This window comes from Barbus barbus (assembly GCF_936440315.1).
Source record: "Barbus barbus genome assembly, chromosome: 48".
Classification (NCBI taxonomy): Eukaryota; Metazoa; Chordata; class Actinopteri; order Cypriniformes; family Cyprinidae; genus Barbus; species Barbus barbus.
In genome coordinates this window covers 20351596-20364885 of record NC_136726.1, presented here as the reverse complement: position 1 = coordinate 20364885, position 13290 = coordinate 20351596, and the positions used below count along the sequence as shown (strand labels likewise).

The window sequence follows — 13290 nt, the reverse complement described above, 5'->3', positions numbered from 1 at the left end:
GTTTTCAGCATTGATGACAATAAGAAATGTTAGAAAGACTGGAGTAATGATGCTAAAAATCACAGAAATTGTGATTACATTTAAAAGATATTTGATATATTTTTGGACCCTTTTTCTTTCAAAAACATTTAAAAGTATTAAAAAAAAAAAAGTAAAATATGCAACTAATTGCTATAAAGCAGTAAAACTAATATTGCAAAATAGATAACTGATATAAATTACACAAAACGGTACCATCATAACCAACCCTTATACATATTAATGTGAAAATGTATATTATATTATATTATACGTTAAATCACAGTGATGTCATTTCCTGTGTTCAGGAGCCCAGGTTGGCCCGTGTTCAGCCCACTCCGTCCAGGCGCCTTTTCAGCATCAGTGACACCAGCACCAACCCCGACAACTCCAGAAGGTGAGAGACACAGGAAACACTTAAGTCTATTTCCTGATCTGAGTCTTCCAAGCTCATCCATCCTCTCTGTGTGTGTGTGTGTGTGTGTGTGTGTAGCTTGTTGAGCCGCAGCTCTTCGTACACGCGCCGGTTGAACAGCCAGTCCAGCGCTGAAGTGTCGGCTCCGAACCCCTCGTTACCTCGCAGCTCGTCTTATGGAAGGAGACTTGACGACCCTTCAGTGACCTCTGTAACCACGGCAACCTCTGGACTGAGTCGTCTTAGTAGTCTAGTGGCTCAGAGGTGCGTGTGCGTCCGATCGCCTGTGATTTGACTGTCTTTATTGTATTCGTACGATCTGGTGTCTCTCTCGCAGGTCGGCTCAGGAAGAGGCCGAAAAGAAGGAGCCCGTCTTGAATTCTGTAACCACGACAACCACATCAGGCGAGCCAGAGACCAAACAGAGACGCAAGTGAGTGTGTGATGATTTCCACGCGACAGAGTGCTAATAAACCTCCATCCTGCTGGAAAAAACACCTCATACTAGCCTGAAGTGACTTTTGACCCATGTACTTATTTAAAATACTGTGAATGATGTATGTGCTTGTGTGTATGTATGTGTGTGTGTGTGTGTATATATATATATAAAACATTTTGTTGTTTAAATAGATTAATTCGCTCATTTACATTTTTTTTATATTTCTGCTGCACAAATTTTACAAATTTATATAATTACATAATTTACTTTAGATTAACTTTAGTGCTGTCAAATCGATTAATCGTGATTGATCGCATCCAAAATAAAAGATTGCGTTTACGTGTGTGTGTGTGGGACACATACATGTATATATTTAAGAAATATTTACATGTGTATATATATTCATATTTGTATATGATTTATATTATATGTAAATATAATATTACATATATTTCTTAAATATAGACATGCATGTCTTTTATCACGATTAATTGATTTGACAGCACTAATTAATTTATATAATATTTTTATATTTATGTTTACATGTAGAAATTTATTTTGGCTGTAAAAATTATATATATAAATTATATTTAATATAAGTATAATAAATAAATATATTAATTTATAATTTTTATATTTAATAGTATTTGCATACAGTTTGATTTCATTTTAATTAAGTTAAATAAGAAGTTATTTATATTTAATACTAATTTATAATAATATACTAATCAGTTTATATATAATATATGTGATAATTAGTGCTGTCAAATGATATCAAAATAAGTTTTTATTTACATAATATATGTATGTGTACTGTGTATATTATGTATATATAAAAACACATACAGTATATATTTTGAAAATATTCACATGTATTTACAAGCATATCTTAATATTCATATAATTTGTTATATATAAATGTATTTAATATGTAAACTATTTTTCTTATATACATGCATGTGTGTATTTATATATACATAATACATATACATATTACACACATACTACATGAACAAAAACCTTTATTTTGGATGCGATTAATCGCAATTAATCATTTGACAGCACTAAATATAATAAAATAATACATTTAATTTATATTTAAATATTTAATAATCGTTTATTGTTGGTACAAGATGGTCTACCAGCTCTGAACAGCTTGATCAAGGTCCAGCAGCTGGTTGTCTAACCCATCTAGACCAGTTTGGTCCAGCTACAAGCTAGTTTTAGCTGTTTTCTCATTGTTTTAATTGGCTGAAGCTTGTGTATATGTGTGTGTGTAGGTCCTATCTGACTCCAGTGCGTGATGAGGAAGCAGAAGCTCAGAGAAAAGCCCGATCCAGACATGCTCGTCAGTCCAGACGGTCCACGCAGGTCAGTCTGGCCTCATGACTATTAAAAATCATTTTCATTGATTGAAATAAAATAACTTTTTTTTTTTTAATTAAAAAAATATTAGTTTGGCAACTAACTGAAATAGAAATACTGGGGGAAAAAATTAACTCGCATGCAGTAATCACTAAAACAAAATATGTTTGTATTTTGTCATTTATTTTTGAAATATGTAAAAAGAAAAAAAAAATAGTAAAAAATTCTATAATAGTATATCAATAATAAAGTAACACATTGAAACACCCATTTTGAGTGGAAAATTGACCAAGATTGATCTGTTTGACAAGCAAATCAGCCAACCACAACTCTGTTTGTTTTTGTGTAACATTTATTGACCGCTAAATCAGAAAGCAGTGATATCACAATGATAGATGCTGCTCTTGGTGCTTTCTCAGAAGTGCTGGGAAAACAGGGGGATTTTCATGTGGAATATGCATTAAACAGTCAGTGGGCGGTGCGTCCAAGGCTGTATGACCTTTAACCCCGAGCTCGGACCTTAACACAGGGCAAACGTGTGTGTAGCGGTTTTGCATTTGTGCGCAGCTGGTGTCCAGACACCTCTGTGTGACCGCTGTGTTTGCTCTTCAGGGTGTTACTCTCACAGACCTGCAGGAAGCGGAGAAGACAATGAAGACGGAAAACAAGGGGAAGGAGAAGAAAGAAGAGGAGGAGAAAGAAGGGAAGCAAAAGAAGGGAGAGGAAGGGGTGAGAAAGGTTGAGTTTAATCCAAATATCTGCATTTGTTCTGCACTCAGAGAGATGAACCAGACCGAAATATTAAAGGTTAAAGGTCAGGTGTTTCCTTTTTTTGATGTTATAGTACTTTCTAAAACTAAACAACTGAATTGATGTCTGAAAAATGGAAGAGAATGTTTGAGAAACCTGTTTGGAAACAATTATTACCTGTGTGTTTGTGTGTAAGTTTGGGATCAGTAAGCTTTTTAATGCTTTTTTAAATAACTTTTTTCTGCTCATCAAGGCTGTATCTGTTTGATCAAAAATACAGAAAACAAATGTTATTTTGTGAAATATTATTGCAATTTAAAATAACAGTTTTCTATTTTAATATACTTTAAAATGTAATTTATTTCTGTGATCAAAGCTGTATTTTCAGCATCATTACTCCAGTCGTCAGTGTCACATGATCCTTCAGAAATCAGTATAATATGCTGATTTATAATCAATGTTTGAAACCGTTGTGCTGCTACATTTTTTTATTTTGGGACCTGTGATATTTTTTTTTTAGGATTCTCTAATTAATAAAAAGTTAAAAGGACAGTATTTATTTAAAAAATAAATCTTGTGTCACAATATACAATGCTATTCAAAAGTTTGGGGTCAGTACATTTTTCTTTCTTTCTTTTTTTTTTTTTTTTTAGAAATTAATACTTTATTAAGGAGGGATGTGTTAAATGAATAAAAGTCATAGTAAAGATTTATATTGTTAGAAAAGATTTCTATTTTGAACAAATGCTGCTCTTTTTAACTTTGTATTCATCAAAGAATCAAAGAAATAAGCATCACAGGTTCCAAAAAACAATATCATGTGACACTGAAGATTAATTAATATATATATTAATTAATAATATATATATATACACACACACACACACACACTTAAATTTATATATTTTATATTTATATGTATATAAATAATAAATACTAAATAAATTCTATAGATATTTATAAATGTATTATAATTATTAATTATATATATATATATATATATATATATATGTATGTGTTAACGTTTATGCAAAATACATACTTTATTGATTTACATATTTATATATCAATATTTATACATGCAAGAAGTAAAACTATAATTATATAAATTATATATATATTATTAATCATTATTATTTACATATGTTAAATTAATAATAATTTATTTATTTATTTTCACGCAGGAAGTGAGCTGGCGGTCTCGTATCGCTAACCTGCAGAAGTCAGATTTGCTGGGACTCACTCACCCTCCTGGTGCTCCACGTCCTGACAGACAGGGTGACCTTTCACCTTTGACCCTTATCACTGGATTTCATGATACTACACTGATGTGTTTAGTCGTGTCGTTGTCTGTAACACTGTTTTTTGCGTTTTGTGTCAGATGCAGACAGCGCAGTCGCAGACATTGAGGAGCGAGCGAGGGAGCGCAGGAGAGCCAGAGCTCGGAGGAGAGGGAAAACAGGAGAGGTGAGGAAGACGAGGACATGTGATTGAAGCAGGAGCTCAGAAAAACAGCCTGGATTTAAACATTTACTTTTGTGTTTTCAGAGCGATGACAACGACCCCAGTGGAGAGGAGGAGAGTAGCAGTGGGCGGGACCCACAGGTCTGACCAATCGGCATGCACTTTTGAATTGATTGATTGACAATGATAGGACTTTATGAGGGGGAATATATATGTTAATTAATCCTCCGTTGCGCTTTAATCGCCTTTTTGGTAACTTCACCACGACATTGCATGCACGTAGTTTATTTCACAATTTGATATGAATTGATACAGGCTACAGCGCGTGCCAGTTTCCGCGCTTGTTTGACTCGTGCCTGGCGCTGAAGTGAAGCTGGAGCGCGCGTCTGAAACGTCTCCAGATTGATGTGATCGTAAAGACATTCTGCGACTGAATAAATGCACTTCTTGTCAAGAAAAAAACAGACAGAAACAGCAGTTATGAGTGGGGTGGCCAAACCTAGGCTCCGCCCCTGCGTTAATGGCGTTAAATAATTTGAACGCGTTAAACTGAAAAAATTAACTGCGTTAAATTAGCTGCGTTAACGCGCTAATTTTGACAGCACTAATGTATACACACATATATACACACACACACATATACATATATATATATATATATACATATATATAAAAAAAATCACTGATTGACAGTAATAGCACATATTACAATAGCAATATAAAATCATATATTTTATGTAATATTTCAGTATTACTGTATAATAACTTTATATTATATGTGATAATTATCTATGTAATACAATGATTTTTAAAAATAGATATTTTTAATGTCAAAATGTGTCTTAATGTTTTTAATTATTTGTGTATAATTTAGTCTGTTTAGTGTAATTTAAGTTTTTGCAGGTGTTTATGGCTTCTTGCTGACGTGAAATATTTTGTTTTCCTCATGCAGACAGACAGACACATGAGCAGCAGGTACGAGTCTGACTTTTGACCTTTCAGGTTGTTTGGCAACGTCTGCATCCTTCTCATTCTCTCTCTGTCTTTCCTTCCTCTCAGGTCTGAATCGGTCTTGAATGACTGTATTCTCTCGAGGGGATCAGAGTCCAGGGACTTTAAGAAGGTCAGCAGGGGTTTGTGGTTTGGCTGATTGTGTTGGCTGGAGGTTTGTGTGTGTGTGTGTTTTATGTCTGTATCCGTGTATGTGTTTCAGTTGTTCGACGAGATGTCCAGGGAGAACCGCCGTCTGCAGTCACAGTTATCAGACACACAGAGAACCATTTCACTGACCCGGGTGGAGCTGGAAAAGGCCACACAGGTGCACACACACACACACACACACACACATCACAGCTGCACACGTGTGTTAGATTACTATGATAGCAGTTTCAGAAATACTTTACTTACATAAATAGTTGTTTTTTCTAATATTATTACTTTTGATCAAGCATATAAAAACACATCCTGACATCCATGGGGTGGTTGATTGTGATTTCACTTTTTTAATGTTAGTTAGTGTGTAATGTTGCAGTTTGAACATAAACAATATCTGCAAAGTTACGACGCTGAAAGTTTAATGCAAACGGAGATATCGTCTTTGGAAAATGATGGCAGTTTAATGCCTACAAAAACAGCTTGTTGGGACTACAACAAGCTACTTCCTGGGTTCGTTATGTCACAAACCCAGATAAACCCCACCCCCAGGAACACCCAGCAAAGGGGGCGAGGCCATGTTGTGCTGCTTTAGAGAAGAGGAAGAGAAAACTAGGGGTGCACGTAAAAAGCTATATATGAATCCTGACGATTCTAATGGATTCACACGTTTCAAATTCATATAGTGCCTGGCGAAAGTATTCACACCCCTTAATTTTTTCACATTTTGTTACGTTGCTGCCTTGTGGGGAAAAAAGTAATTTAAAGCAGTTTACCATATCAATCTACACTCCATAATAGTAAAGCAAAAAACAGGTTTTTAACGTGTTTGCAAATTTATTAAAAATAAAAAATTCCAAAAAAAGATTCCATTGCATAAGTATTCATACCCTTTTCTGGGACAGTGGAAATTTAGCTCAGGAGCATTCATATTGCTTGTAGGTGTTACTAGACTTTGAGTGAAGGTAACCTGTGGCAAATTCAATTGAATGGGTATGATTTGGAAAGGCACACACGTCTTAATAAAAGGTCCAACAGCTGATAATGCATATCAGAGCAAAAACCAAGCCCTGGGGTCAAAAGAACAGTCTGTAGAGCTCAGAAACAGGTTTGCGTCAAGCCACACATCTGGTGAAGAGTTCAGAAAAAAAATTCTGCTTCATTGAAGGATCACAGAAGCATGGAGTCTCTGTTAACCTTAATGGAAGAAGTTTGAAAAGAACAGGACTTTTCCTAGAGCTGGCCTCCTGGCCAAACTGAGCAATTGATGGAGAAGGGCTTTAGTTAGTGTGCTGACCTAGAACCTGATGGCACTCTAGTTGAGCTCCATGATCATATGTGGAGATAGGAGAAATCCACAGAAGAACAAACATCACTGCAACACTCCACCGATCTGGGCTTTATGGCAGTTTGGCAAGACTCAATCCTCTCTTCAGTGTAGACACATGAAAACACACTTGAAATTTGAAAAAAAAAAAAAAAAAGCATTTAAAGGACCCTTAGACTCTGAGAAACAAGATTCTCTGGTCTGATGAACCTCAATTCTAAGCATCATTTTTGAAGGAAACCAGATCTGCTCATCACCTGCTGAGTACCATCCCAAAAGTAAAGTGTGCTGGTATTATTGTGGGGAGAAAAAAAAAACTAATTTAAAGCAGTTTAACATAAGGCAGCAACATTACAAAATGTGAAAAAAATGAAGGGGTATGAATACTTTCGCAAGGCAGACTGTATGTTCTAAAGCTGCGGTTCTTACTGTTGCTCCAATATATTCTTTGTTTTTTTTCTCATTGTGATGGATGATTAAGGGAATTTAGGCTTTGTTTTCCCTCCTATTTATATTTCTGTGAAACAAGAAGCCTCAAAATTGTGAATATGACTGGGAATACACTTCAGAGATATTTTACTTTATTTGAGAAAAACATTTATTTCATAATGATATTTCCCCCCATTTTAAATTCTTATTATCCGATGAAAGGTTAGATTTTTGTGAATTTTTAAATAAAAGATCAAAAGGATTAACAATGCAGATTAATTTTCACAGCCTTCGTTGATCATATTTACCAAGGGTGCCGATATTTTTGGCCTGTGTGTGTGTATGTATATGAATTTCTGAAGACTTCTGTGAAAATGCACACAGATATTTATTTTCATACTTGAACGACTGTAGAAACACTGATGTTTGTACATTTTTCTTTCAATATCAATGTGATGCCAAATAACAATATATTTGACTCCTGTGTTTGTGTTTTTAACAGAGGCAGGAGAGATTCACGGACTGCACGGCTCTGTTGGAAATGGAAAAGAAGGTGAGTTTACAGAGCACACAATTCTACTGAAGTAATGAAAAGCACATGGAATTTTCCCTGTATAGACGTTTTCAATCTTATGATGTCACTCCACATGCTTGTTTTCTCTGCGTTTCAGGAGAAAAAGATGTTAGAGAGGCGTGCCGCTGAGTTGGAAGAGGAGTTGAAGGTGAGAGCATGTGATCACGGAAGACTTGTTCTGATTGGCTCTTTCACTCAGTTCTGGATTCTGATTGGCTGAGACGCTACTGAAGCGTTTCTGTCCACTGAAATGTTGTGAATGCATATATTAATACTTTATCCCTGAGAGCAATTCAGCCAACACCAGTAAAACCAGTCTTGCATTTGTCTTGCACACTAATCAGACATGACAAATAGGATTAATCACACTTCTGCCATGTTAATGTGAGTTTAGTCACCTGGTTTCTATTTCTAGCTTTTCCCACAGTGAAATCTGATTGGTTCTGCTTCAGTATATTAATCATCAGCTTCTATGTTCTGGCTGTGAGTTTGTAGCACTGCACTGTATTTGTACTCTTATTGAGGACAGAAAAATAACTTGAAACTGGAAACTTGTCATGTCATGCCTGGTTAGGAGTGGTAAAGTGGTAAAAATGGAAATTCTGGCATCATTTACTCAACCTCATGTTGCTCCCAACCTCTAAAATTTTATTAGTCGCAGAAAAAAAAAAAGAAAACAAATCCACAGGCGAAGTCACGCCGTCCGTGACGGACACCTCGTTAACGGCTAGTACATCGGGCAGGATATCCAAACGCTCGCCTATCGTTCATCGACCTCAAATATGGCTTATCATTTGAAATATTTAAGTATTAGAAACTTTACATGGCCACTATATCTAATGTTAACCTAGTGTCAAGTGTCTGTGCGGAGAGTGGAAGCAGGACAGATGGAGGCGCCGGTGCGCTCACTTGCTCTTCTTAAATAATACTTAAAATAAGAGTAATACATGTTCCGAATCTGTAAAGACTCTGTTTATTTGATGCACTTTCTGCCGTCTCGGTCTCTGTGAACCTCAGCAAGCTTTATGCGTGTGCTTGAGTGCTTATTAGACTTCGTAGGCAATTAATGGGCTCATTATAATGATTTCAGTGGTTTATTAATAAATGTGCGATTAGTCGACTAATGCTTCAAATGAATGACTCATTGTCGACCAGAGAAATCTTTAGTCGAGGGAAGCCCTATTAAATATTATTGTTAATATAAATTTGATCAATTATTAATATGTAACGGACATAACTGACAGTCCCTGGTCGGTGGCCAATCAAACTAAAATGTAAAACAAAAATAATATAATGAATTGTACAGTTTTGGAGCTTGACTGCTCCTGGACACTGTATTCTATAAATTATAAAACATTTTTTCAAAACATCATCTTTTGTATTTCCTGTTTCCTGGGTTTGGAATGACATGAGGGCATGTAAATGATGTCAGTTTTTATACTTTACTGTGAACTGTCCCTTTAAATGACTCCTCTGACAGCTGTAAAGAACTGGAGTGTGTCTGTCGCACAGGTTTTAGGAGATCTGAAAGCCGACAACCAGAGGCTGAAGGACGAGAACGGCGCGCTCATCAGAGTCATCAGCAAACTCTCCAAATAGAGCGAGAGGACGAGCAGAAGACCCAGAGAAAGAGAAACCGACCACCCCTTCCCACCCCGACATCCTTCTCCAGAGCCAAAGAAGGGAAAGAGGAGGAGAGGAACAATGTCACTGTTTTATGACGGCTCACAGTTAGCCGTGATCTTTTAACTTCCTGTGCGTGTGGCATGTTTGAACTTCATCCAGCTTCATCAACGGAGCTTCAGATTTCCCTATTTCTCTCTCTCTCTCTCTCTCACACACACACACACTCTCGCACTCGTATAGGGACGCATGCACCATGCACATTCCCATAAGCGTGAGCGCACACACTCCACACACATTCCACGAGTCTCAGGCAGCTGAAGTCTGCAGTATTTTTGCATCTTTGCACAAACACACAGAAAATTGAGATGCTCCACTAAAGGTGGTCTGAGCATGTCACTTCAATCCATCGACTCCAGAAACCAGCGCGACAATCATTCGTTGAAAACACGCCAGGCTGTCATTTCACAGCCAGTTATGCTATGCATCTTTTTTTTAAAAGCGACACTTAACGGCGAGCCATGAGGAAATGTCTATTTTTGTGGTTTTTACCCTTGTTTGAATCATCCGTGCTCTCTGCATCTTCTGAAGCGAGGGCGATGGCTTTTGTTTATTGTGTAAATATACAAATATTAAGCATTTGAACTCATATATAAACTGTAACTTGATATCGGCTTCATTTTCTCCACGTGTTGTTTTTCTAATATATTGAATGAATGTTGGCACTTAATAAAATATGTGTGTTTGTAGACTAGTGCCTGTTTTTTTATTTGTTGTTGTTGACATTTTACAGTTTTTCTTTTGAGGTTTATTGATTTTTAAGATGGCAGTTTGTGTTTTATTTGAGTATTAATTGACATAACTGACAGTCCCTGGTTAGTGGCTAATCAAACTAAAATGTAAAATAAAATTTATTAATTTAAATTGGCAAAAAAAGAAAAACTAAAATAATAAATATGTAATACTAAAATATAAATCAGAAATAATAACTTTAATATTAATAATATAATTGACCTCCCCTGATCAGTGCTCAAACAAAATAAAATGTAAAGCAAAATTTTTTTTTATTAATTATTATTTTTCAGCAAGTTGTTTGAGTTCAGGTCAGTGCACTAAACACAACCAAAATTTTCATATTCAGAATTTTTAGGCATCATGTACATTTGATTCAAACTGTCCATTCAATCGAGTCTCAACATTTGTGTCAATAAAACATTATTTATTTTTTCAAGTATTTAACATTTCTGGACATTATAGACTATGTACATCTGAAAATTAAATGTTGCATATGTGTATTTAAATTATAAGTTTAAAAGTTTGAATTGAAGATGCATCATGGGTGCATGCAAATGTTTAATTCAAATGTTCTCTTTATCACTTTTAGACATCATACATTTATACATTTATGTTCATATTCAGTGCTGGGTAAAAACCGATTACAAGTAATATGGATTATGTAATCAGACTCCAAAAACATTAAATTCTAAAATACTTGTAATCAGACTACAGTTACTTTTTTATTGATTATATGATTACATACTATTAACACAATAGTAATAAATGATTCAGAATTCATTGATTCTCTATCATTTTTCTTTTTAAAATCGCTTAGAAATATTCAGCATTCTATATCAACATTTGCATATTCGCAGTTCTCTGAAGTTGGTTAATGGTCACATGACATGTACGTATACATTTTTTAATAAGCGTTTGATTGCTGTTATTTTAAAATGATTAACCAAATTTATGATTAATTATTAGCTTTACATTAATCTCATGCAGTTCCTTCACGAAGTCCAGTTTGGGAAATCTTGTCATAATGTAATGTTTAATGCGCTTCATGTTGTTTCCGCCACTGAATAAAAAATTAAAAGGGTAATTGCGATTTTTTTATCTCACAATTCTGACTTTTTTTCTCATAATTACGTAATATAAACAGGTCGAAATTGTGACTTTATAAATCAGAATTTTGACCTTATAATTTGGAATCAGTAACAGCTACCCAGCACTGTTCACATTCATCCTTTCTATCTACTTTTAATTGAAACTTCTTCAGTACAACTTCAGCAGTTTGGTGTATAATCTATGTAAACTAGATTTGATTCAGTATTTTTGGGCATCTAGCAGTATTAAGTCATCAGGACAGCCGGTCTCTCTTTCTCATTCACCAGTTCTCCCTAATGCTGTGTGCATGCCTACCAGATGTCCCTCATCATCAGATAGCAGGGAAAAAAACAGCAGAACAGCTGGAATAATGGATGCAACATTCCCACAGAGAGAAGGACAGGAAGTTACAGTAAAACTGGACAGAGTGAGAGAGCGAACGGCAAACATGATTCACTCAGCAGCTAGTTCTTCTCGACTGACACCTTGTTTAGAAGGTCGAGAGAACAATATGAGGATAAGGGAGAAACCTGAGGGCGAGAGAAAGTTAAAAAAACACATCTGAATGGGATTCTGACATGTCAGATCTGACATTTGCCTCTCGTTACGTAAAAAAAAACTAGGCCTATATGACCCTTGAGAATGAATGCCATCCTCTCATCTGTTTGTCTCATCTACATATACACTGACAACAAGGACAGCTCCTAATAAGGTACGCCGAGCCAGTCTTGCTGTAAATATCCCTGTGGCCTGAGAGAGAGGGGGAGGAAGGGAGGGTGGAGAGGAAAAGTCTGGGGGGAAACGGAGCGGATGGATTGCGGCCTTATAAGGGCAAAGCTGCTCTTTTCCCAGGGTCTGGATCCCAAACTCTGGCGTGCTGCCAAAGCGAAGCGGAACAGCGTTTGCTGCCATCTAGAGCCAGAATAGAGTCACGACCGCAGTGTTGCCAACTAATCTTCAGAGAAAGTGCCCAAACTCGGTCCTGGAGGGCCGGTGTCCTGCAGAGTTTAGCTCCAACTTGCCTCAACACACCTGCATGGAGGTTTCTAGTACGCCTAGTAAGAGCTTGATTAGCTGCTTCAGGTGTGTATGATTAGGGTTGGAGCTAAACTCTGCAGGACCGAGTTTGGGCACCCCTGTGCTAAAGGAAAGTCGATTTGTTGCTAAAAGTTGCTAAATGACGTTGTGATGTCATTGCGTGATGACATCATTGCATAATCACGAAGCAAAATTGTCACAACATCAAATCTCAGCAAAAAAAAAATACATTTTATATATGATCATTTAGATTCGTTTGTAAAATAATATGCATTATATAATATTAAAATATAAATAACTGTATTTTTAAATACAATTATTGAATACTTACAATTTTTTAATGATTAGGCCGACAATTCAAGATTTTTTTTAATAGCTAGTAATACTACACATTTTCGCAGTGTATTAGTAGTTAGTTAAGTGTGCTACACTCTAGAAAAGTCTGGAAAAACAGGGCACAATCTGCTATGTTAATATTAAAGAATTGTCTGTATTGTTTTTTACATGCATTTTAAATTAAGCATTGCTAGGCATCTTTGGTTTCCTCTTTTTGTGAAATTTGGATCGATGTGTGCCTTTTTATTGTCTGAGTCACTTATTAAAAGTTTCTAAAAGTTGGCAATTTTATTTATTTTTTTGCTAAATTTGTTGCTAGGCGCTTTTTTGGAAGAAAAAGTTGGTAGAGTTAGGGTAGTCTGAAAAGCTGCTAAACTGGTAACACTGCACTTCCTGAAGGAAATTCCAGTGCTTCCAAGACTTTGAGAAGTTTTGTGATCAGTTGATCCTGTTTAGTCATGACGACGGTTTCTAGG

General features: G+C 35.8%; 1 protein-coding gene across 5 annotated transcripts in view; it reads left to right on the top strand.

Moving 5' to 3' along the window:
• Window positions 1-10305, top strand: part of LOC306866652 (protein phosphatase 1 regulatory subunit 12A) — a 26109-nt gene extending 15804 nt beyond the window's left edge. For 2 of the 5 annotated variants that reach the window (XM_079411924.1, XM_079411927.1), the window contains exons 11-24: window positions 327-415; window positions 512-697; window positions 771-866; window positions 2153-2243; window positions 2850-2966; window positions 4172-4265; window positions 4369-4454; window positions 4536-4592; window positions 5404-5426; window positions 5511-5574; window positions 5665-5769; window positions 7862-7912; window positions 8031-8081; window positions 9446-10305. In XM_079411924.1, coding sequence (XP_079268050.1) covers window positions 327-415; window positions 512-697; window positions 771-866; window positions 2153-2243; window positions 2850-2966; window positions 4172-4265; window positions 4369-4454; window positions 4536-4592; window positions 5404-5426; window positions 5511-5574; window positions 5665-5769; window positions 7862-7912; window positions 8031-8081; window positions 9446-9532 — 1197 coding nt within the window. In that variant the 3' untranslated portion in view covers window positions 9533-10305. The remainder of the gene's footprint in view (window positions 1-326; window positions 416-511; window positions 698-770; window positions 867-2152; window positions 2244-2849; window positions 2967-4171; window positions 4266-4368; window positions 4455-4535; window positions 4593-5403; window positions 5427-5510; window positions 5575-5664; window positions 5770-7861; window positions 7913-8030; window positions 8082-9445) is intronic. The other 3 variants (XM_079411925.1, XM_079411928.1, XM_079411926.1) reach the window with 2 other exon arrangements.
• The last annotated feature ends 2985 nt before the right edge of the window (window positions 10306-13290 follow it).